General features: G+C 46.9%; 4 protein-coding genes across 5 annotated transcripts; 3 read left to right on the top strand and 1 right to left on the bottom strand.

The window, feature by feature from the left end:
• Nucleotides 1-3: 3 nt before the first annotated feature.
• On the bottom strand, nucleotides 4-3,165 carry LOC120893673 (zinc finger protein 568-like). The gene is made up of 5 exons (XM_040295693.1): nucleotides 2,932-3,165; nucleotides 1,802-2,852; nucleotides 1,622-1,734; nucleotides 555-1,546; nucleotides 4-480 (listed from the first exon to the last, which is right to left on the bottom strand). Exons 1-5 carry the CDS (start codon nucleotides 3,000-3,002, stop codon nucleotides 437-439), a joined length of 2,271 nt encoding a protein of 756 aa, XP_040151627.1. The 5' UTR covers nucleotides 3,003-3,165; the 3' UTR covers nucleotides 4-436.
• Nucleotides 3,166-6,751: 3,586 nt separating this feature from the next.
• Nucleotides 6,752-12,878, top strand: LOC120893377. Of its 2 annotated transcripts, XR_005738127.1 has the most exons (7): nucleotides 6,752-7,777; nucleotides 10,752-10,866; nucleotides 10,958-11,131; nucleotides 11,224-11,360; nucleotides 11,427-12,294; nucleotides 12,371-12,534; nucleotides 12,647-12,878. XR_005738127.1 is itself a non-coding variant. In XM_040295204.1 (6 exons), exons 1-6 carry the CDS (start codon nucleotides 7,706-7,708, stop codon nucleotides 12,397-12,399), a joined length of 1,395 nt encoding a protein of 464 aa, XP_040151138.1. In that variant the 5' UTR covers nucleotides 6,752-7,705; the 3' UTR covers nucleotides 12,400-12,878. The 2 variants fall into 2 exon arrangements, 1 of the variants encoding a protein (XP_040151138.1); XM_040295204.1 differs by having other exon boundaries at nucleotides 12,371-12,878.
• Nucleotides 12,879-14,516: 1,638 nt separating this feature from the next.
• Nucleotides 14,517-17,348, top strand: LOC120893378. The gene is made up of 7 exons (XM_040295205.1): nucleotides 14,517-14,713; nucleotides 14,820-14,952; nucleotides 15,689-15,838; nucleotides 15,915-16,042; nucleotides 16,114-16,314; nucleotides 16,490-16,578; nucleotides 16,665-17,348. The coding sequence occupies exons 1-7, from the start codon at nucleotides 14,651-14,653 to the stop codon at nucleotides 17,191-17,193; spliced, it is 1,293 nt and encodes a 430-aa protein (XP_040151139.1). The 5' UTR covers nucleotides 14,517-14,650; the 3' UTR covers nucleotides 17,194-17,348.
• An 860-nt stretch (nucleotides 17,349-18,208) lies between these two features.
• LOC120893379 (glycine cleavage system H protein) lies at nucleotides 18,209-19,958 on the top strand. The gene is made up of 4 exons (XM_040295206.1): nucleotides 18,209-18,485; nucleotides 19,237-19,316; nucleotides 19,408-19,603; nucleotides 19,682-19,958. Exons 1-4 carry the CDS (start codon nucleotides 18,368-18,370, stop codon nucleotides 19,777-19,779), a joined length of 492 nt encoding a protein of 163 aa, XP_040151140.1. The 5' UTR covers nucleotides 18,209-18,367; the 3' UTR covers nucleotides 19,780-19,958.
• The last annotated feature ends 1,566 nt before the right edge of the window (nucleotides 19,959-21,524 follow it).

Raw genomic sequence — 21,524 nt, 5'->3', positions numbered from 1 at the left:
TTGTGGCATTTTGGGGAGTCTTCTTTCTTCACCAATTACGATTTATGGTGGACATCCCAGAGTTACCCGAAAAAATAAACTCAAAAGTTCGAGTTGTCAGTCGAATTACAGCTCACTGTTAGCCTTTGTACAGTCTGTTCCTGAGTTACGCAATTGAAGAGGGTTTAAGATGGCGCGTTTAAAATAAATTGAGTTTTTGGAGCAAATTGCGTGAGTGTTGGAATGTAAAATTAGTAGTTTGTTGAAATGGTAAAATCGTCCAAAATAAAAGATATACTAATTTTCCAAATGCATGATCCAAAATCAACACTTTCATAGGTGAAATCGCCCACTTTAACGATACGTAACTCAGGAACAAATTGTACTGTCTGTTGGTGATGTTCTTAGCTGGGTAGCCATACCTGCAACAGTACGGCGACATTTTACTCCTCGTTTCTTAATCTTCGTGTTCGTAATCTTCCGATATAGTGTCCGGCACGTCTGTAGCGAGAAAAAAAAGGAGATGCTGTTAGCGACCGAAAGCAACGCACAACAATTCGCCCCAATCCACTCACCAAGCTCCAAATACCGGTTGTCGGCGGTTGGTAAAATCGTAACGTTCCGCAGGTCAAGGTTGCTGATCACGTTCATGTTGTTCTTCTGCTCGCCGTGCACCCGCCACCGATGTTTTTCGAGCGCTACGCGAGCGGCCAGGGAAATACCGCACACCTCACAGTCAAACGTGGTCGGGTTGTGCACCTTTTTGTGGGCCGCTGCATGCTGCAACAGCGACGCCCTGCGGGGGAACTTTTTCCCACACTCCTCACAGTCGTGTGTTCGCGGCCCGGTGATCCGTGGCAGCGGAGGCTGCGACGCCGGCGACTGGGCAGTCTCAATGCTCTCCACAACGTCACCGTCAGCGTTGAGCGTCGCGACAACAAAGGACGGCTCGCTGGCGGCCTTCGGTTCCTGCTTCGGCTGCTTCAGCTGCTGCGCGTGCTTGCGCTCCATGTGCACCCGCAGGTTGACGCGCTGCGTGTAGGAAAGCGCACAGTGCGGACACTGGTACGGCTTCTCGAGCGTGTGCGATGGCAGATGCTTGTGCAGCAGGCTTTTGTACAGAAATTTGCGCGGACAGTGTGGGCAGTTGTAAATTTTCACATGCATCTTGCGCTTGTGCCGCTCGAGGTTGGCCTCCATGCGGTACGTCTTGCTGCACACGGGACACTCGTACGAACCATCGTCCCGCCGAATGTTGGACGGTGCCTCCTTGTCCGAGATGACGATCGCGTTCTCGTTCTCGGACAGCAGATCGATCAGCTCGCGCAGCGTCATCTCGCTCCGGTGCTCCACCTGGAAGTGGTCGTACAGCCCGGTCGCGTCCGAGTACCGCTCCTGGCAGAGCGGACACACGTGCGGGAACTTGCGCAGATGGGCGGTCATGTGCGCCTCGAGCTCGCTCATCCGGATGCACTTCTTCCCGCAGATCTGGCAGGTGAACTTTTTGTTCCCACTTTCGCCCGTGTGCGTGCGCAGGTGGATGGTTAGGTTGATCTTTTGCGTAAAGCTAGCGGACGAAACATAACGGACGGAAATTATTCACTGAACTAAAACACCTGTTAACAGCAATCCGCTTACTTACCCTCTTCCGCACACTTCACAGCAAAACTTTTTCATCTTCGTGTGTACCAGGGTGTGGCGATCCTTCAAGCTTTTAAACCGGAATCCTCGTCCACAATATTCGCAAAAGAATCGCTTAAAAAAACAAAAAAAAAAAGTTTAGTCCCTTACTTTCTTCGATTCCTTATATAGCTCTACTTACGTTTAGGCCTTCGTTCTCATCGCGAACCCGAACTTTATCACCACACACCGACACCTCCTCCAGTGCCTCGATCGGCCCATAATCCGCCTCGCTCAATGCGTCGCAGTCGTAGTCGTTGTCGTCGCCACCCGTGTCCGAGTCGCTGGCCGTATCTTTGGACGATGTAACTTCATACTCTTCCTTCACAACATCGACTTCCTTATCGTCCTTGACCTCGATCACATCTGTATCCGATCTCTCTTCCACCGTCTCTAAGTGCACTTGCTTGCCGGCAAACTGTTCTGTTTCTTGGTCGCTTACATCCATCTCGTACTCGTCATACTCGTCCGCCTCTCCTACATCTTGCTGGCTAACGAATTTGTCCAGCTGCTGTAAATTCTCGTTCAGATCATGTAAACTCTTTTCCTGATCTGCATCAGTTGTTGTCGCGGTTGCGCTGTTCCGAAATTCCAGTTCGTTTCCATTCGGTTCCTCTTCCGAAACAAGCTCATCGCCGACGGGGGCAGGTTCATCATCCAGCTTAAGAAAGTAGTACTTGCCATTGGCGTACTCTATACCGATTTGTTCAATGGCATCATCATCTTCGCCATCTTCATCTTCAATCGTCACCACATCGTTGGATTCCTCTTGGAGCTCCGCATCATCTTCTTGGATGGTCGCTTGCTCTTGTTCCGGCTTCACTTCCAAGGGAGTGTTATTTCCAATCACATCAAGCCCGCTGGTCACGCCCGCCAATGCCACCTGGTCGATGAAGGCCGGCCCGGGAGGATCGTCTAGATACACCAGAAAATAATCAAGCGCCGGATCTTTCTCCAGCTCCGCGCTGTCGGGCTTCGGCTGTTCAATCTCCTTCCGCGGGGGGAATACGGTGGGTAAGGCCGTGGCGAGTAAATAGCGATACCCGTACACCGGATGATGCCCGAAGCAGTCCTCCGTAAAGTGGCAGCTGCACACTTTCGATCGTCCGTCTACCAGCGCACGCATGGCATCGGGGTCGGTCACCTCCAGCAGGGTGAACCATTGCTGCTGGATGGTTGGATCGGTGGGGCAGCTGGTATTGTGGGAATGGAACGTTTATTAGCAAAACAAGTAGTGGCGAGCAATAACGAGTAAGACAGTTCGGTCCTTACTTCACGTAAAACACAGATGTATAACTGACGACATTATCGTCTGTGTCACACCCAGACACGAAACACTTCATTAGACAACAAGTTGGTAGTGTTGACTGGTTTAGTAATTGTCCAGCGAGTTAAGATTAAGTTCAAAAGACTACAAACTTTACACTCTATTGGAGCGCGGTACGTTTTACTGGCGTACTGTTTTGTTTACGTTTCGTGGGCCCGCACGGCAAGGCGAGGATTTTTGACGTTCGAAAATAGCTGCATCTCGCTCATTTTCTCTAGCCGTCCTTTGCACTATGGGATTTGAGCGGTATAAAATTCAAGCCGTTTTATTAATTCCGTTTAATTTTCTTTTTAATATTGAAATTTAAATTTAAATAAATTGACCCCTTTTAAATTTAGTATAGTTTAACAATAAAAATTTTATTTTATTTATTTACGTATGACCTGATTTTAGTAAATTAGTAAAATTTTAGAACCGGACGACCCATCCAATAAAGTCTTTTTAGGCCGTCCACAAGGACAGAGGGGGCATGGTAGGACCAAATTGAGGTGGCAAGATGGCGTGGAGGCGTCCGCCATTAAGGCCGGGATAACGGACTGGCAGACGAAGGCGCGAGACCGTGAGCGGTTTCGGACACTCCGTAGGCCGGCCAAGACCGGAAAGCGGTAGTAGCGCCGGATAAGTAAGGAAGTAGTAAAATTTTAGTAAAATTTTAGTAAATGTTAATAAATGTAATCCATTAAATGTAATAAATGTAATGTGCCACAAATCCACTAAACGACCACTAAACGAGTGCGAAACGGCTCAAGCTCTCAACCTAAAGAGAATCTAAAAAGACCTTGTTTAGCAGACGGTAAACGACTGATGCATTCTAAAAATAGAAAAAAATAAACTGATGGCATCTGTTGGTGGGATAGCCACACAGAGGAGCTTTCCTCGCTTTGAGAGCTTTCTCTTTCCCTCTGTACTATTTTATGGTTTCACATTTAAGTTATGCATCGCTTGAACCAGTGCGGCGATACGATTGTTTAAATACTAAACTCCAAGCAAGTGAGATGTGAGTATTGGTCGTTGGTCGTTGGTAACCCACGTATCAGACCACACGACCATTCACGTAGAGTTTTTGCTCGGAAAGTTAGAAGGGTATAAGGCCATGATTAGATGAAGCTAGGCGAAACACACTGCAAGAAAAGGATAGCAATATAAAATGATGAGTTTTAAAACGCCATCTATTGAGCAAACCAGTGATGTTATGGAGCTTTCGTTTTTTTTCTAGGGATATTAAATTTTCAAGTTGTTTAAGCTTCCTCTGTGGCGCTTGAGTCTTCTTCTATTTGGCGTAACGTCCTACGCGGACATGCCGGCCTATACAGGCTTTCGAGACTCAATTCATTACCAAGTAGCCGGATAGTCAATCCTTGCTACGGGGGGACGGTCTATTCTGGGCTTGAACCCATGACGGGCATGTTATTGAGCCGTTCGAGCTGACGACTGTACCACGGGACCGCTTGAGTCTAATTGTTCTCAAAAGTTCTGAGTAAATGGATTCGGTTCACAAAGGACTTGAACCCATGAGGGACATATTGATAAGTTGTGCTATTTGAGCATTGTACCCATACGACCATCACTTTCTTTAAAACATTTGCAACCAAAATAAACAAAATAAATATTAATAGAGTTATTCTACTATCCAACGATCGTTAATTTCTTTAGCTCATCTCCATCGAGAAGATCTCTTTGATTTGTCTAGCAGTTACTTCATCTATGAACCATCCATAACAAGGTTCATTTAAGATTTGAAGCCAGAAGCGATATGTTAACAAGTTAAATAACGGGCCACAGGGGATATTGTACTCCAAAACTATAATTCCAGTTCCTATCATAATTATAATCTCCCTTAATTTGACCGATACTTTTTCAATTAACAATACAGAAAAACATATTTATGCCATCAATACCTACAATACAATCACAACCAGGGGAAAAACCTTCATACGTTCATCGAAATTTACGCCTCAAGGGCGGGCGTCTAAACTATTTAATACGAGATAAAACACTGCCTATCAAACACTCTAGATCTGCGTGGTCGGAATACTCCAAACAATGCACCATTTTAGCAATAGAATTATTTATAATTCTAAGCACGTACAAAACAGTACACGCCACAGCCTCAGCCCCTCCTGACTGGTCCGTCTTGCCCCCGTGCCACACCAACCGAGAGAGTGAGAAATTAAAAGCAAAGAAAACAAACGTGTACAATAATCGCACCAAACCGGACACATGCTGAGGTGCACCCTCTATCGGAACAGGAAATCAATGCCCGGCTCAAACCCGCTCCCGGGTCCCTGCCATTACTTTCTCGGCGCATTTGTGTCTCAGAGATCGAGAGGCACTATCCAGCTCCTTCCTGGGTCAGTTTCCGGCAGCAGCAGCAGTAGCAGCAGCAGGTTAATTACCCAGCTCACTCTTTGGCGTGCAAGGTGTGCAAAGAGTGGAATGCGAATGCCAAAGCGAGGGGACGATAAAACTAGTCCGGATTGCCGATGGCGGGTATGGTGGCAGGGTCGTAATGGTGTCGTCAGCGTTATCATACCAAAGTGCAGCTTATCGCACAGTACTAGTACCGTTGTTGAGCAAGCACGATAAGCAGACAACAACGCGGCAACAGTTTTGCTTAAAAAATGTCGCAATCAAGCATCAGGAAGACACAAAGCACGCGGGTAGAGTTTTGATTAAAAAAATAGGCACCATTGGAGAAAATTAAAAGTCTTGCAAATTAAATCCAAAAGTAATGCAAACAAGCACCTTAATATTGACCATGGGTGCGCATCAATCTTGCACCACAAACTTCTCATCTTATCACGCAATCGAATGTGATGGGACACTTCCGATAAGCGGCTGGTTCCTGTATGGCAAGCGCAACAACGAAACAAAAAAAAAGTCCGTCCATGTACGTCAACCTAATAAATTGACATAGAAAAGATACGGTCCGACAACATGTCGGACGCGAAGTAGTAGTAGTCGCGCGCGCGCACACACATTGCGGAAGCTCTCACACCTGTAGGAACTTGTCAGTTATGCAAGAAGCATTCGGAAGCATTCGACACGATCGCCCGTGGCAAGCGATATCGTATGATCAGTTTGCAATTGCACACACACGTACAAAAACACCGTTTAATGGCCCGATTTTTATTTCTGTTTGCTGTTGCAAATAATAATTACGATCGTGGCAGGAAAAGGGTGCCGATCGTGTAGGTGGGCGAGGATCGCTGATCTGCGCGCAAACTTGTACACCCCACTACCTCCACCCCACGGTTGCATCCCTTATGCCGAAGGGAACGCGACACAGTGATTGCAAATGGAACAAAAGACACGCAACGCCATCAATCATGGTTCGGGGCCGGGCCAAAACTGACCTCGAACCGTACCGTTGTCAGCGCTCGGAATTTCGTTATTGATGCATATCGGGCAGCTATATACAACGGGGGGTACGTGCACCTTGGCAGCTTATCTTGGCTGTGCTTTTTTTTTTCAAGGTATGTGCGTGTTACTGTGTGTCTTTGTGTATGCGCAACTGCTTCACTGTTGCCGGTAAACTACTAACGCACATGTGCCGCCACTCCACAACATTGCGCTGGGCAAGGGGCTCATCCCCCCACCAACCCCTAGGTGCAATCACAGGCGGCGCAAGAAAGCACCGGGTGAGGGTAACTATCTAAACAGTGCTCCACCTCGGTTTGCGCTTGCGATCATCATCATCATCCTCCCCTTGCTTGACCACCTTTTGCGCGCGCGTACAGCCGCGATGATGACAAATTGTACTTGCGGCAGCAGTCACTCGCGGACACTTGATAAGTGTAGAAGAGTCGCTGCTGCTGCTGTAGAGGGTGAGTGTCGATCGATCGTTGGTAATTAGGCGACAGCTATCCGCTTCCGGATAGCATCCATCGATCTCAGCAAGCTCCATTAGTCCAGCGAAACGATCAGTTGAACACTCTGCTCCGGGCGGCCATCTGCAACCGTTTGGCGCAAACAAAAAAATCGTTTGCACCTCGATTAAACCACCCACCCATCTGCCTGCGTGTTCGTGACCTGTCCTCAACCACCCTCAACGCGTGTGTGAGTGTGTCTGTGTGGTTGTGATAGCTGGGATAAAAACAAACACCGCGCTACAACCCCATTTGTCGAATCTAATCAGCCAAAAAGCCACCAGAAGCTGATAGTCCCGAGCGCTAACGACCGTGCGAGTGCGGTGTTGTGTGCGCGGAGTGATTTTATTGTTTTAACACACTTGGGGCACTGGGCTGGGGTTTTTCGGAGGCTACGCTTCGGTGGTGCACGTCTCGCCGCGGCACGGTCAGAAAATGTGGAAACGCGCCACGGGACGGTTCGTGTTCGGTTCGTCGTGCTGGTGTACAGTGCGGTAAGCAAGCGAGCGCTCTGAGTTCTAGTTCCGATTGTGCAGTGGCCGGAAGGCAAGAAGAAAAGATTTTTGTGGAATTTTTTGTGCATTCTTTTTTTGTGTGCAATAACTAGCATGTGATACAGCTAGATAACTAACGAATTAAAAGTGTCGCAAAACGCGAGAGAAAATACGAGTTTTTCCCCTTCATGTAAAACGGAGAAAAAAAACAACAACGAGTGAAACGAATAACAGCGACGAACCTCGAAATTGGAAACAAACGAAACCTCAACTGAACGAGAATCATCATCCGTTATCATCATCATCATCATCGGGCCTCACAGTTTCGGGCAGTGTCGCCTGGTGGCCGCATTAAGATGGGCTTCAGCTGTACGCTGTGTGGACTCGGTCCACGGATGACCGTGTTTGTAATAGGCACGATCACGCTGGTAAGTTTGTCACGGCTGAAAGCGCTCGTGAGCGAGCGAGCGAGCGCTGGAGGAGATGTGTTTTCCCCACTTTACTCCAGCTACTCAGAGATAGACTGTCTTGTTTACGTTGACCGGATGTGGGATAGAAAATGCATCTTTGGTGGCTTTCGGTCGCAAGACGCGGTCAAAGATATTAGGGCGAATCAATCGAAAAGCGATTGCCCGTGGCCATCCCGGATGTAGAATGCACGGGAAAGGGTTCGTCTTTGTGTTTCATATCACATCGCTAAGTTACCTTTCTTTGTTGTTTTTTTTTTGTTTTGAGGGAATTGGAAAATGACGCATCGTTGAACGGCAGAAAGGGGTAAAAAAAAGCTATTTGCTCTGGGATGGCCCATTGATTAGTCCATTGCCAAGATAACGATTATGGCATTGCGGATTGCTGAATTGTTTTACACATTGGGAAAGGGAGAGTATCTTAGAGAAGGGTGGGTTTTGTACGTTAGATAAGCTTATAAAGAAGAACATGATCAGGATTAGCGTTGAAGTGGAAGTTTAAGAAATAATTTAGAAGACAAAGCGTACTATCGATCTTGAGAAGGCGGCTTTTAAGAGAAATTGTACAAAAACACAAACCAATAAGCCCAAAGTGAAAACAGCTATATCGAAAACAATGAATCATTCCTACTATCTTACACTGATCTCTGATAACAGCAACGCATTAGTGAGTGCAAAATGTCCACGAAAGCACTCACGCCCGCGCGAGCGTACACATGATTCATCATTGGTCACCCTCTCCCCATGCTGTTGGCTGTGCCATCTGTTAATCCTTATCAGCCCCCAACCGGCATCCCAATCACTCATTCATTGTTTTAACACCCGATAGAGATAATGTTTTGTGCACCTTTTCGGCTTTACGGGTTTTACTCGTTCCACTTGTATATTGACGGTCTCACGGATTGTAAGATCCTTTTCTCCAATCTAATGGCCTCTTCTCATACACAATAGTTCATGATTGGTTTCATCCTAATCACCTACTAACTGTTGTGCCTTTTTGTATCAAATAATAACTTCTTCTAGTTCCTTTATGATACAACAATCTTATAATCAGTCTTGGGTTATCTCAAACTTCTTTGGTATTACTGGTGATTGTTGATTGGTCCTTGTACCATGGGGACATGATATAGATTGAAATCGATTAAAAGGAGACCATTATGCCTGTTAAAGGCCTGCTTAACTTATTTAGAGCTACAGAAACGCTTGAAAATACACAAATCGGGAAGAATTTCAGAGGTGTGTAAGGCACTAATGTTCTTCAAGTACAATGCAAAGTCCGAGGTTCTCAAAAAATATCATTGATCACTATTAGTTTCATATAAATGTGTGGAGACTGTATACCACTGCACGTGTACTTGAAACAAAGTGATCTTATCGTTGCCGAATATGTTTGGAGTATGGTCGATCCAGTTGGATAATTGCTGTTCCCTTGTATGTTTTATTCCTGGCATTCTCGGTTTTTATACTTAATATGATAAGGAAGCCTATATAAGGAGGTTAAACTAAAGAAGAAAAATAATAGGATTAAGAAGAGGAAGAAAAAGAGTTAGTCCCAATATTTCTATTCGAGTAACTGTGAGTGATTGATGTGTATAGGATCATTTTTACTTATGAAGCCCAGTCATTTAGAGATTTGATACTATAACTTGCAGACTGTACCACTCCGACGACCATCGCTAATTAACGCAGGCGAACCTAAACAGGTTCTTCAAACTCTTCATCTTGACCTTCACACATGAATGTCATAACACAAACACACACACACGCACCACCCACTGTAGCTAATTACATTACATCATATCCAACACTTTCTTTTATTGCATCCCACCACCCACAATCGAATGTGGGGTTGTTACCAAAAGCCCGGGATAATTTAAGAGCAAAGTATGGGTGTGTGAGCGCGTATTAGTAGATTCGAGTTGGTAACTTACCAACAACAACAAAAATCGAAAATAAACTACCCCAAAGCGAAAACAAACGTGAGCGGGTCCTATATAAGATAGGTCATAAATATCATTCCACCTTCCCAGGGTAGCGATATAACCGCCTCGCTTTACACCAGCACGTCACGTGGAGGATATATCGCCCGGGCCAGTGCCGGGGCCTGGCTCATTAACGCCTCGTTGGCCACCCGATAATAGAGGATTTGTTTACAACCGCGCTTGCCCTTTCACAAGTTCGCGCCCCATCACGCCACAGCCCATTTCCTAGGCGCACGTTTGCAAACGATTGTGTGGCTGCGCCCGACTGACCACCGCGCCCTCAGTGGGATAAATTTAACTCCCAACATTTAAATGTTCTGTTGTCTTTTTTTAAATATGAAGGAATGATATCATTTCTGCCTGCAACATTCCTACCATTGTCCCAAAATTATCACCCCAACAGAGTATGGTTGGAATTTCGCTACAAAAAAACACGGTGAAAATACGGTTTGCTTATACTTTTGCTGCACGCGTTCAAGATGCAAGGCTTGGATTGACGCTTCAGTTTTTGTTTGGTGCTTGTTGTCCACAGAAAATAGCACACAACAGGTGAACAAAAAAAAACAACAAGACAACAATGCACTGTGTAACTGGACACTGGGCGTGAGTCACGTACAACGACTCCCAGATAGAGTGTGTGGGTTTGCGCAAAGCTGGAAAAGGCACCAGATTGAGATTTGGATGTGAACCCTTTTGGGAGGTTTTTTCCCTGCGCTGCTATTCCCGAGATATACTTCATTCAATATGTAATTGTTTGCCATACCTTGTGGGCCAGGTTAGCCAGCTGAGATAAACGACAATCAGCTCATTCACTATGAAGTCCAACGAAGGGGAATTCGGGCCTCCCAGCTACACTATCTCTGTAACCTCCTCCATTATCAGTACATCTAATTCCCCGCAACTGACTCACCCGGTGCGTGCTGACACTCTTCCTCCTTCACTATTTTTCACAGGCATTCTCGCTGCTAATGGCCGGGTTAGCTACGACTGCAATATTGGCGCACAACTGTGAGATCGATATGACGCAGTCCAAGGAAACGTACGGCCTGTACCTGTTCTACTTCCGCTGTATGTAGCACTTTGTGTCAGAATATTACGCCTGTTGGAGTAAACTATGACACACTCTATTATGTCTTTCCTCCTATTTTGTACCATTTAGCGGAAGAATGTGGTCCAGTTGATCTGAAATACCTAGGCATTGACGTCGGTAATATTATAAATGTGCCCGAATTATTCGCCGACAAGACCGATGCCGTGGAGCGTACGTTTGTGTTTGCCATCGTATCTGTTGCGCTGCATGGTGCGCTGGCTGTTACTACGGTCTTGCTGTTTGGTAGGTTAACTACTCTCAACCTTGCCTATAAGTCCTCCTGATATCTCATTCATTAATTCCTCTCTCGGGATGATACTTCTAACTCATCACAGGAACGATGTGCATCTCCTGCCTGGGACGTAGCTGTGTAGTGGTTGGCTTCTACCCATGGATCCTGGCGATGTTCCTCGTGCTAGCCCTCGATGTTACCGGATTCGTGACGTATCTGATCGACTTCATCAACGTTATGGTACGTCTCATATCACAGGCCTGACATCCCATCAACATCTCAAACTTCATAATTCCCATTTTTCAGGATCTGAATGGCGTTATCAAGCTGCTAGAGGTGGAAGACTCCCCACAGGTACGGGAGGTACTGGGCCAGGTGGACGATATCTACTACATCGCGCCCTCCCTCTTCATGTGGCTCGCCTTCAGCAAAGCGGTCGTGTTTTGGTTCATGTTCCTCCTATTCCTAGCCGTTGTAATAAGCCTCTCGATGACGCAGTGGAAGGAAAACAAACCGGCCCCGGCGTACCACGACTCGATGCAACCACGTCAAGTAATGCATCCAACCTCCAGCGCACCGGTCGAACGGCAGGACACGCACCCGTCCGCCACGCGCTACCTAGATCAAGCACCCCAGCAACAACTCCCAACCGTGCACCAGCCAGCGCACGAACATCTTCCTCGCATCTATCCACCAATGCCACCGCCCAACCAGCTACAGCTCCCTCACTCCGATCCGAACGTACGGCGCAGTGTGGAACCGTTGAACGATGCGTACGACAGTAGCAGCTTCCGGGAGGATAGCATACCGTATCTGTCCGTCCCGGCACACGAATCGCCGATTCCGATGCCACTGCACGTGAAGCAAACGGTCGATCCGTTCCACGATAAACGCTTCTCCTATCTGCCGGGGCAACCGGCTCCGTTCTCCTACCTTGCCGGGCCACCACAGTCGGGCAACAGTCCGCGCAGCTCGGTAACGGCTCCGCCGGAGGTACGCAATCAGCTGCCCTGGTCGTACTTCCCGGCGGCGGATGACAAAAAGCCAGCCGGCAAGCGGTTTACGTCCACGCTAACCGAGGAGAAGGATTTCCCGGGCGAGGAGAAACAGCTGCCAACGCACAAGGGTGGAGCGTTCCCGGACGATCGGTCCAGCGTGACCACGGATGAAGGAAGTAAGACACACTATTTTGTTAAAACATTCGTTGAATGTGTACTAATGAAATTTCCGCTTTCTCTTCCCCCAAACAGAGTGGAGCGGTCCTGAGTACAAATACTAGTCAGTGCAGGCCGGGAGACCTTCTGGTTAGTACGGTGGATCGAGTTACTCCTCGCCATGAAGCTCAAACAGAGGCTAGAAAGATGGATGGCAATGCAGTCTAGCTGTGCAGGCTGTTGGGCTATTACTATTTTATGTAAATATATCTACCTATCTTGTTTAGAAACAACAAAAACAATCCCCCCCCCTTTTCCCTTTTACAACACTGCGCACTGTGTGCTATGGGATGCTACCTATTTCGACCGAAGCCTCAACGAGAGAGACTTGGGCGCTGGGTGGAATCTTAACGAAAACTTTAGCGAGACCATAAATACAATGGCAGGCAAACTTGCGCATCAAACGAGAGTATTGATTTATGGTGATACGTGTAGCGAAAAAAAAACATTACTACTCTGTTCGTATGTGTAGTCCCCCCAAAGTTGATGTGTTAAATGAGCATTTTAAAAACAGTAAAATATACGGGTTATGTTAAAGATTGAATTATGGGTATGGTTTTCATTTGTTGTACCTATGTATATTGGCAAAGAAACGTCTGAATTTACAAATGAGGAGGTTGTATGCAGCTTAATTAGCATTTGAACCGTACTTACTACGAAGTATACATGGTTTCCCACGATTTATTGATCGGTTCCCATAATTGTTTGGGCTCGTCTCACGATTTATTCACCATTTCCCATTGCTTTTTTGTTCGTTTTTATAATTTATTGGTATCGTCCGATTGGAAATCAATAGAATTAAACCAAAAAATTCTTGGAATCGGCAAAAAAATCGTGGGAACACACCAAAAAATAATGGGAACCAATCAATAAATCGTTGGAATCCTTGTAATGTGAATAAAAATCACAAACTTCTTCAATCGACGAGGGACGTTATACAAGATCAAACTGATCATCATGTTCGTTTACTAGAATATGATTTTCCAATATTTTACTTCCATGAAATTCGATTTCAACTAAAATAAAAATAAAAATAAATAAATAAATAAATAAATAAGTAAATAAATAAGTAAATTGGCATACTACTTGAATTGACGTTTCTTTTCTTCGGCACAAGCTTTATGGAAATTAAACTAATTCTGAAACTTCTAATAACCAGAACTTATAATAAACTATAAGCTTCTCCAATATGTAATACGAACATTCGTTAAATTATATCACAAATTAAGTTTTTAAGTATTCCAACATGCTAAAAAAACGCACCCACATGAACAAACGCACAAACAACGCCAATTCTGTCCTACTAGTCAAATGCTCTTGAACCATTGTGGAATGTTCGTACAAATGCTGATGTGCGTATTGCATACTTTAGGCGCTTAGTCGATTTCGAATTTCAATTTCTATTTTTACTCAACATTTCCATTGCTGCAGTATATTTGAATAAAGTATTGGAAAAATTAGGCTTTATGTGTCTGTTAGCCTGCTATTACTTAAGCTTTAAATGTCCTATTTATCGTGAGTCCTTATATTTACTAGTATAACAGATTCAACATTTCAAATTTCGGTTACGTTTAAAAAGTGTCCTTCAGTTTCATTTGATTAATTTGCCAAATAAACATGTTTTATACTGTTTTAATTTCAGAAATAAACACTTTATTCTATTCCATTTAAATTTAAATTTCAATGTCAATGTTACTTCCTTCATCTTTCCCGAACGTTCTAACCACTACCTGCATCCTGAGTGTTTACCGATAAGTAACTCACCACATCATCCATGGTTTATGGCGCGCGGTTGGAAAACATTACTTTTCGGATTTGCTGTCAAAAAAATCAATCCAAACAACACGCGGCCCGGTGTCCGGTGGTCGGGCTTCGCGCTCAACCCCCCGCGCTACATCGATATCGTTTCTCACGGTGTTTGCCGACCGTTTCACGACGTTTGAGTTCCCTTATCTTAGTATCGATACGGTGCAGCAGCGGCACCAGATAAGAAGTTTGGTGGACGTCTCGATCAACAAATATTAACTTACCCCGTCAGTCTGACCAGTCCCGGTGGGCAGGTGTGAACAGTGCGCTCTCCGTCGCTTTTTCCGACGTACCTTTTCGGAACCGTCTTCGGCCAAAAAAAACCATCCATCTACCAAGGGTGTGCTTTAAAATGTGACACTGTGAATCATCCACGCTAGAACCTGTGCGAGTGTGTGCGAGAAAAAAGAAAAGAAAAAGGAAAGAAAAAAAACTAAGTGTTTGTATACGCGATTACGGTAGTGTTTGCTTGGTAGGAGTGAAGAAATCCGTGACACGCTGCCATCCAAAATGATGCTCCCAAGCTATAACGTCTTTCGGCCGTTTGCCATCTTTGCCGGTGTGTTTGGCATTGTAAGTGATCGTCGCTAACGGCTGTGGAAAGGTGGTGCTAATTAATCGTGATCCTAACTGAATGTGTTCCCTTTTTTTGTCTGTTTTTTGTTGTTTCACTTTAAAGTTTCAATCCCTCATATGGATCGGTTTCGCGATCACGGGCATCATCTCGTACTATTGCGATATAGATTTTTCCGGCCAATCGAGCACGATGGGTTCGCTGCTAACGCTTACCTTCTTTAACATCTACTTCCGCGGTGAGTAAACCCTGACGTAGCGGATGCGACCGACCGAGCGAAGAAGAAGCACCTATCTCGTGTCTAACGAGGTTTTGGGGCGTCGTATGATGAATCGCCTTGGGCAGGCAGACACCGTCCTAACGGTGCCTCGTTATCTAAATCGAAAGACACGATTAGGAAGAGGACGGTGTGTGGGAGGACGGCGTGTGTGTGCAATCGGCCACCCGGGCCAAAATGGTTCCGAAAACATAATTCCTTCCATACCCTGTTCCTTTGGGTGACATAAATTCTGAGTAATCGGTTACCGGAATCCTTAGGTTTTTTTTTTTTTGGTTCGGAACCCTTCTTCTGTGGCACACTATCGATACGCGAGCACGATAAATCGCGCGAACGTGCAGATAAGATTTAATCTTTCAAATTAATCCCCGAGCCTCAGGCGCGGTACAGAACGATAAAAGAAACGGCACGATGACGAAGTCAGATTTATCGCTTCCCACACAAGGCTGGCAGGAATGTCTGTTTATGACCTGCTTGCATGTTGCAACCGCTGTGTAAAGCGCCTCCCGATATGATTGAAGGTCGAGTCATGCGTGAAACATTGAATTGAATATGTTAATGATGGTCTGGAAGCTTGTCTACTGCCCGTTAAACATAAGGCTAATTAGCAAAGAAGCGGCTCGGTGCTCAAGTAGCGTAGTAAAACACTCAACAGACGCACTTATGTGCACTTAATCTTCGAACGACTTCCGTACAGGTACTTGCGTGCAGCAGAACATCCCACCGATTGATATGTCACTGGTACAGCCGCTCAATCTAATGCCCGCGGGCGACGTGCACGCGTTCGTGTGGGTCTACCTCATCATACATCTCTTCTGGGGCATCAGCTCGCTGACGCTGCTCACAAGTAAGCTCGTCTTTGTTCGGAAAAAAGAGCTCCAAACCAGGGACCATCGCTTCTCACCCAAAAATCTCCTTTGCAGATGCACGGCACAAGTATGTGCGCTACATAAATGTGTTCCTGTACATCTGGATCATCATCACCATGATCATCAGCGTGCTCGATCTGGCACTGGGCATACTGTTTGCGATCGATTACGATACGGTTGTTGTAAGTGGTCGCTAAAAGCTTGCCCCATTACCGTCCAAATTTTAATTGAATACATTAAACTGCTCCTTCAGCGCGCACTGTTCGAGTATCCGTTCGACATGGGACAGGTGCTACCGGCGGTCCAGGTGCTGGCCACGGCCGCGCACGTCTCCGGCATCATGATGGTGATGGCATTCCGCGGCTGGATCCTCTGGATCGTCAACGTGTCGCTTGCGATCTTCATGTTCACGCAAACGTTTAAGATATACGACTACAATCAGATGCGCCGCAAGGTAAGCGACGGCCACGCGCGATTGGCTCTGATAAAGCATCAAAGCCGCCCGACTTAGCACACGCCCGTGCGATCCGTCCACCTTTATCGGTGATCAATCATCGGGTGAAGACGGCGGTACACAGCGATTTATATTTCATACCTCTGTTTCTCTGTCGTTCGGTTTTTGCTTGCAGCAAAAGTCCACCGGTGGCACGGCAAATGGAGGCTACGTGCCGGAGGGTGATACGATGCGACGGCCACCCATCGATGCGTACGATATGAGGTGAGTGTTTGTTGCACGCCCTGCCGTCTGCTTTCTTCCGTATTCTCCCGTCCTACTGCTTCTTCTCCCACCACATATCCCTTTAGTCAACCCCGCACGCAGTCGTTCGCCCAGCCGGTCGTGTCCGAGTACCGACGCCCACTGGAACGCATCAGCGAGGCACCGATTCAGGTAGAGTCGCCCGTCCCACCGCAGCAGGACTGGAGCCAGCAGCAGCGCTCCTTCGAGCCAAAGCCAACCGTCGTCGTGAACCGTACGCTCGAGCCCCTGGCCAGACCGCAATCGAACGAACCGGAGGAACGTCCGACAGTCGACAATCGGCCCATCCCACCGCCACCCCCGCCAAAGAACTTCATGAACACGGTGGTCCGGCGGGACGTGGCGGCGGCAAAGGTGGCGCGCGAGCTTAACTATCGCAACAGCTTCAACGTGAACAACAGTGGCATTGCGGCGGTCAATTTGCGTCCCACCGGTCTGAACCTTACCAACCCGGGACCGCTCAGCGGGGAGACGGATCTGCCGACGCCCAACTACAGCCCGCCGATGCCGCGCACCAATCCGTTCGAAAACCGGCCACCGTTGCGATCGGTGCTGCGAAATTCGCGTTTCCAGTAGGGAGTGTTTCCATGCTTAGGCCTTTCATGCACAGTACTATAACCCCCCTTAGTCGATAAGTAGACAGATAGGAATGAATAAAGCGGACTGGGAGTGGGTTATTTTCTCTCCCTCTCTCTCGCTCTCTGTATGTTTCACACACACGCATAACCCAATACGCTGCCCTAGTTAAAAGTGAAAATTGTCTACAAGCGATTGTTTTGATTCGAATCGAGAGCGGCCACAATCTTCTTGCGATTTCCAGCACTAGCAACGAAGGCTAGATTACGGATTACGGAACCAGGGGAACTGGCAGCTCGGTAGGGGATAGTGGAGAGCGCACAGCGGCACAACCATTCACGATGCAGTTCACGCGGGTCAATGTCGAGCTGGCGTGTCCGCGCAACCGCGCTGATAATCGTCGCAAACGCAACCACCGCTTAACCCGTTCCTGCGCGTGATTAATGCGTAAAAATTAATGCTTTTTGCAGCACAAGAGGTTTTTTTTGAAAGTTTGCAAAATAAACTACGCAGTGTTGCAAACATTAAATGTTAAATCAATTTTTAAATTAAAAAATCACGTTTTAGCATTCTATACGGTTATACGCAATACGAAATTAAATGCGCAAAAAACGACCGTTGGCGCTACCATGTGACGGGCCCGCGCTACAACAGAGTCACCCTGTGCCGAATCCCTGTGCTTTGACAACAACACAAACTTCCACGAGCGGTTGACGTTCCGCTCCGCTCCCAACACTTTCGTCACTTATCGCAAACCGACGTTTCACCGGCCGGAGCTGCTGCTGCGGGTGTGTAAATAAACTTACCAGCAAAAACGGCCCAGCGATAGGCGGCCCACACGGCCCTCCGTCTCCGTGCGAGCTGTTTTGTGAGTGAAAATCATCATCACCATCATCATCGGGCACCGTTGTCGATAGAGTACGGCGCTGCTCTCAGTTCCACCACCGACCGAGGCCAACATACGTATCGCTGATAACCGGCAGCCCCTCCGGGGTCAATCGGTACACAGCCGCCATTACGAGCACTAATCGCGCCCGGCCATCGCAGCAGCAGGGTGGAACGTACCCGTCCGCCGGAGCAGTCCACCAGTGAGCGTGCCGGGTTCAGTCCGTTCGGTTCCATACGTGCGTTACGATCCCCGCAAGAGAGACAGCAAGTTTGTCGGCCCATCAAGATGGTGTTATGTCACGTTCGTGCCACCGTGCGGTTAGGCAGCTTGGTGGCCAAGGCCAGCGCGCAAAGCTGGACCCTGCGGGCCCGTCCGTTCAGCATCAGCAGTGTGGCGCTGAAAGGTAAATGAAGATATAAGTTTTCCTCTGCAGTGTGTGTGTGTGTGTGTGATTGGGGGTGTGAAAATTGTGTTTTCCAGAACGGGTTCATCGTACCCGGTCCCCTTGCGGGGTGTGAGAAAAGGCTGTGAGGATGTGTTACGAAGAGAAGAATCACAACAAAACACCGGCCCTTTTTGTATCGTGTGTGGATATCGGTCGACCTGTCAAACGCATATCGTGCACAGGGTGACACACGTGTCGGAAACGTCAAACAGTTGCTATAAAATTCAAATGCCCTTCGATTGGCGGTTGAAAATACGGCGAAGATGGTTCAAAAAGGTCGAAAACGAAAACCGAATCGCAAAAACTTTTTCAAAAATGTTTGTATCACTTTTAAACATAAGAAAACTCACTCCAGAACCTTCCCGCTCGTGTTGGCGATCGCAATGGCGCCCGAAATGTCGCCCAGCATTGCGGTGGTGGTGGATTGCATGAGCCGGCGGCATGATTTCGTCAGCCTAAAAACTTGTGCACGAACTGTTGACAACGAAACGCGTGATTGATTCGGTAATCGGCAGTGTTGTGTGGTGCTTGGGCAATGGGGTGCGCTTAAGCATGAACCCCTGGAATGCCGGACCCATTTGAGGGTCATTTGCCCGATAAGCGAAAGCCATTGAATTGTTGTACGACCGACCGAGTGCGATCGTGTGCCGATCGGGGCGAAAACTGCGTGCCGCTAATCCATTATCTGTACCATTTCCCTTTCCTTCAGAGCGTCTTTTCACGGACAAGCATGAATGGGTGTCGGTGGACGGTGATGTGGGCACGGTTGGCATTTCGAACTTTGCACAGGTAATTATCACCATCCCGGGGGGAGTCGATCGGTGTTGCAATCAGCGTTTATATTGACCTTTTCTTGTTTGCGTGCCGTTTCCGTTTGCAGGAGGCCCTCGGTGATGTGGTGTTCGCACAGCTGCCCGATCCCGGAACCAAACTATCGCAGAAGGACGAGTGTGGCGCACTGGAGAGTGTGAAGGCGGCGAGCGAAATCTACTCACCCGTGTCCGGTGAGGTGACGGTGAAAAATGGTGCCGTAGAGGAGACGCCCGGTCTGGTGAACTCATCCTGCTACGAGAATGGTACGTGTGTGTGATTGGGCGCAGCGTGCCAACACGCTATGGGAGGAAAAACTCATCTCTTTTTCCGCTTTTCCGTAGGTTGGCTGTTCAAGCTGAAGCTCACCAAACCGGACGAGCTGTCGAAGCTGATGAGCGAAGAGCAGTATACGGAGTTTTTGAAAACTGCTGACCATTAGAGAAGTGTGCCGCCGACCACGTGTGTACATGCGGCGTGTGCCCGTTTACTGTTTTTACTCTACCTTTAAGTTTCTACCGTAATGCCAATGACTAGTGTGCGAGTGTTTGATTTTGGGAAATAAATAAAACATTCTCTGTGAGTAACTAATCGATGATTAATACAGGCGCTCGACCAAAATTGCAAAGTGTTGAAAGAGTATGAGGATAAAACCACAAAACAGATGACAAACGTCCTGTAACATTTCAGTAACTGTGACAGAATTTATTTGCAACGCAGGTTCTTGTTTTGAATCGTCATTCTGCACATTGGAGAGCATACAGACTAGAAGCAAGGCTAGCAGCATTTAGTGCTGCTGCTGGCAGGGACACTCCGGCTTGACGACGGCCACCTCCTCCGTTTGGTACTTGCGGCAGCTGCTGCACTCACCGTACGGGTAGCCATAGTACGGGAAGCCATCGTTTGGGGACGGCTTGAGGTAGTTGTACATGAAGTAGTTGTCAAAGTTCGCGGGCATCAAAGGATACTCATGGTAGCTGTTCTCATAACAGCGCCCGCGCGTATAAGGATACTTGTGGGGTAAGCTTCCTGGAGATTTTGAAGAAAATGTTTTTTGGATTAGCGCTGAAGTGTTTTTGACGCCCTGTTTTTTTTTCTTCTTCTCACTTACCAGCATTCGCCAGCGCAACGCAAGCGATCAGAGCGAACAGCGCAATTAGAGAACGCATTTTGGCTTTACACCGTTATTGGTTTTGGTTTCCTAAACACCTTAAGAATGCTATTGTTTGTATCCACGTAGTTGTGTGGGATGAAGCTGACTGAATGTGGACCGTTTTCGGCGGAGCGCTTTTATACACGGTCACAATTTGATGCCCGGTGAAACGATAAATGTTTTTCGAGAAACGAAGCTCTGGTAGCTCTGGCAGCTCCTCGCGCCCAGCAGTACCGCATGCGCGCACGTTTTCGCAGATACACGTGGAAGGGGTCGAAGCGACGAACCTGCAATTTGCTGTTTACCGAATCAGCCCTATCGCAGGGAGGTGTTTCTGTTCGCTTCCTGTTTTGCGGATACCGTTTCAACCGTGCCTGAATGTATGTTGCTATCTGCCTACAATGTGTTAGTGTGTACGAATTCAAACTACAAAAAGGTTAATATAAAATAATTTGTAAAAAGACAAAGCTTTGTATCACAGAGTATTTAAAGCCTAGGAATATTAATGTTAATAATTCTTATATTAATGTTTAAATCCCTCGCGGAGCCGTTGTCACAGTGGTGTAAGTTACATAGGCACGGGCTTCCACAAGACTTCACCCATCTCAAATCCCGTCTGGACCTGGCGTCTGGAACGCTGCCGAAGCATGTTTCGATGATGGTTTTATAATATAATCTAATGGAAGATAGTAAAAGATACAACATTGCATAATTGAAAGGAAAAAAATATATAAAATATAATGATTAAGTAAGACTACCTGACAGCATTTTTATCGTGGAGCAAAAAAAAAATGAATCGTTTAGCTTTTGGTGAAATAAAATAAAACAAACACGTTTGTTTATTTTTCATGCAACTGATTTTTATAAAGCTTTCGAAAAACAAAGATAAATAAATAAACAGTATAATAGCACTAAAAGCACCACACCTATAAAGCAACCTCCTTCACACTGGACTGTGTTTTATCAACTGCCGGTTCTGGTGTCGTTTGCTACACGGGCCTGGCTTTTTTAAATATCTCGCAGAACTGTTGCAT

Source organism: Anopheles arabiensis, chromosome 2, assembly GCF_016920715.1.
Source record: "Anopheles arabiensis isolate DONGOLA chromosome 2, AaraD3, whole genome shotgun sequence".
NCBI classification, from domain to species: Eukaryota; Metazoa; Arthropoda; class Insecta; order Diptera; family Culicidae; genus Anopheles; species Anopheles arabiensis.
Note: the sequence above shows the minus strand (reverse complement) of the source record. Positions and strands in the feature narration are given on the sequence as shown.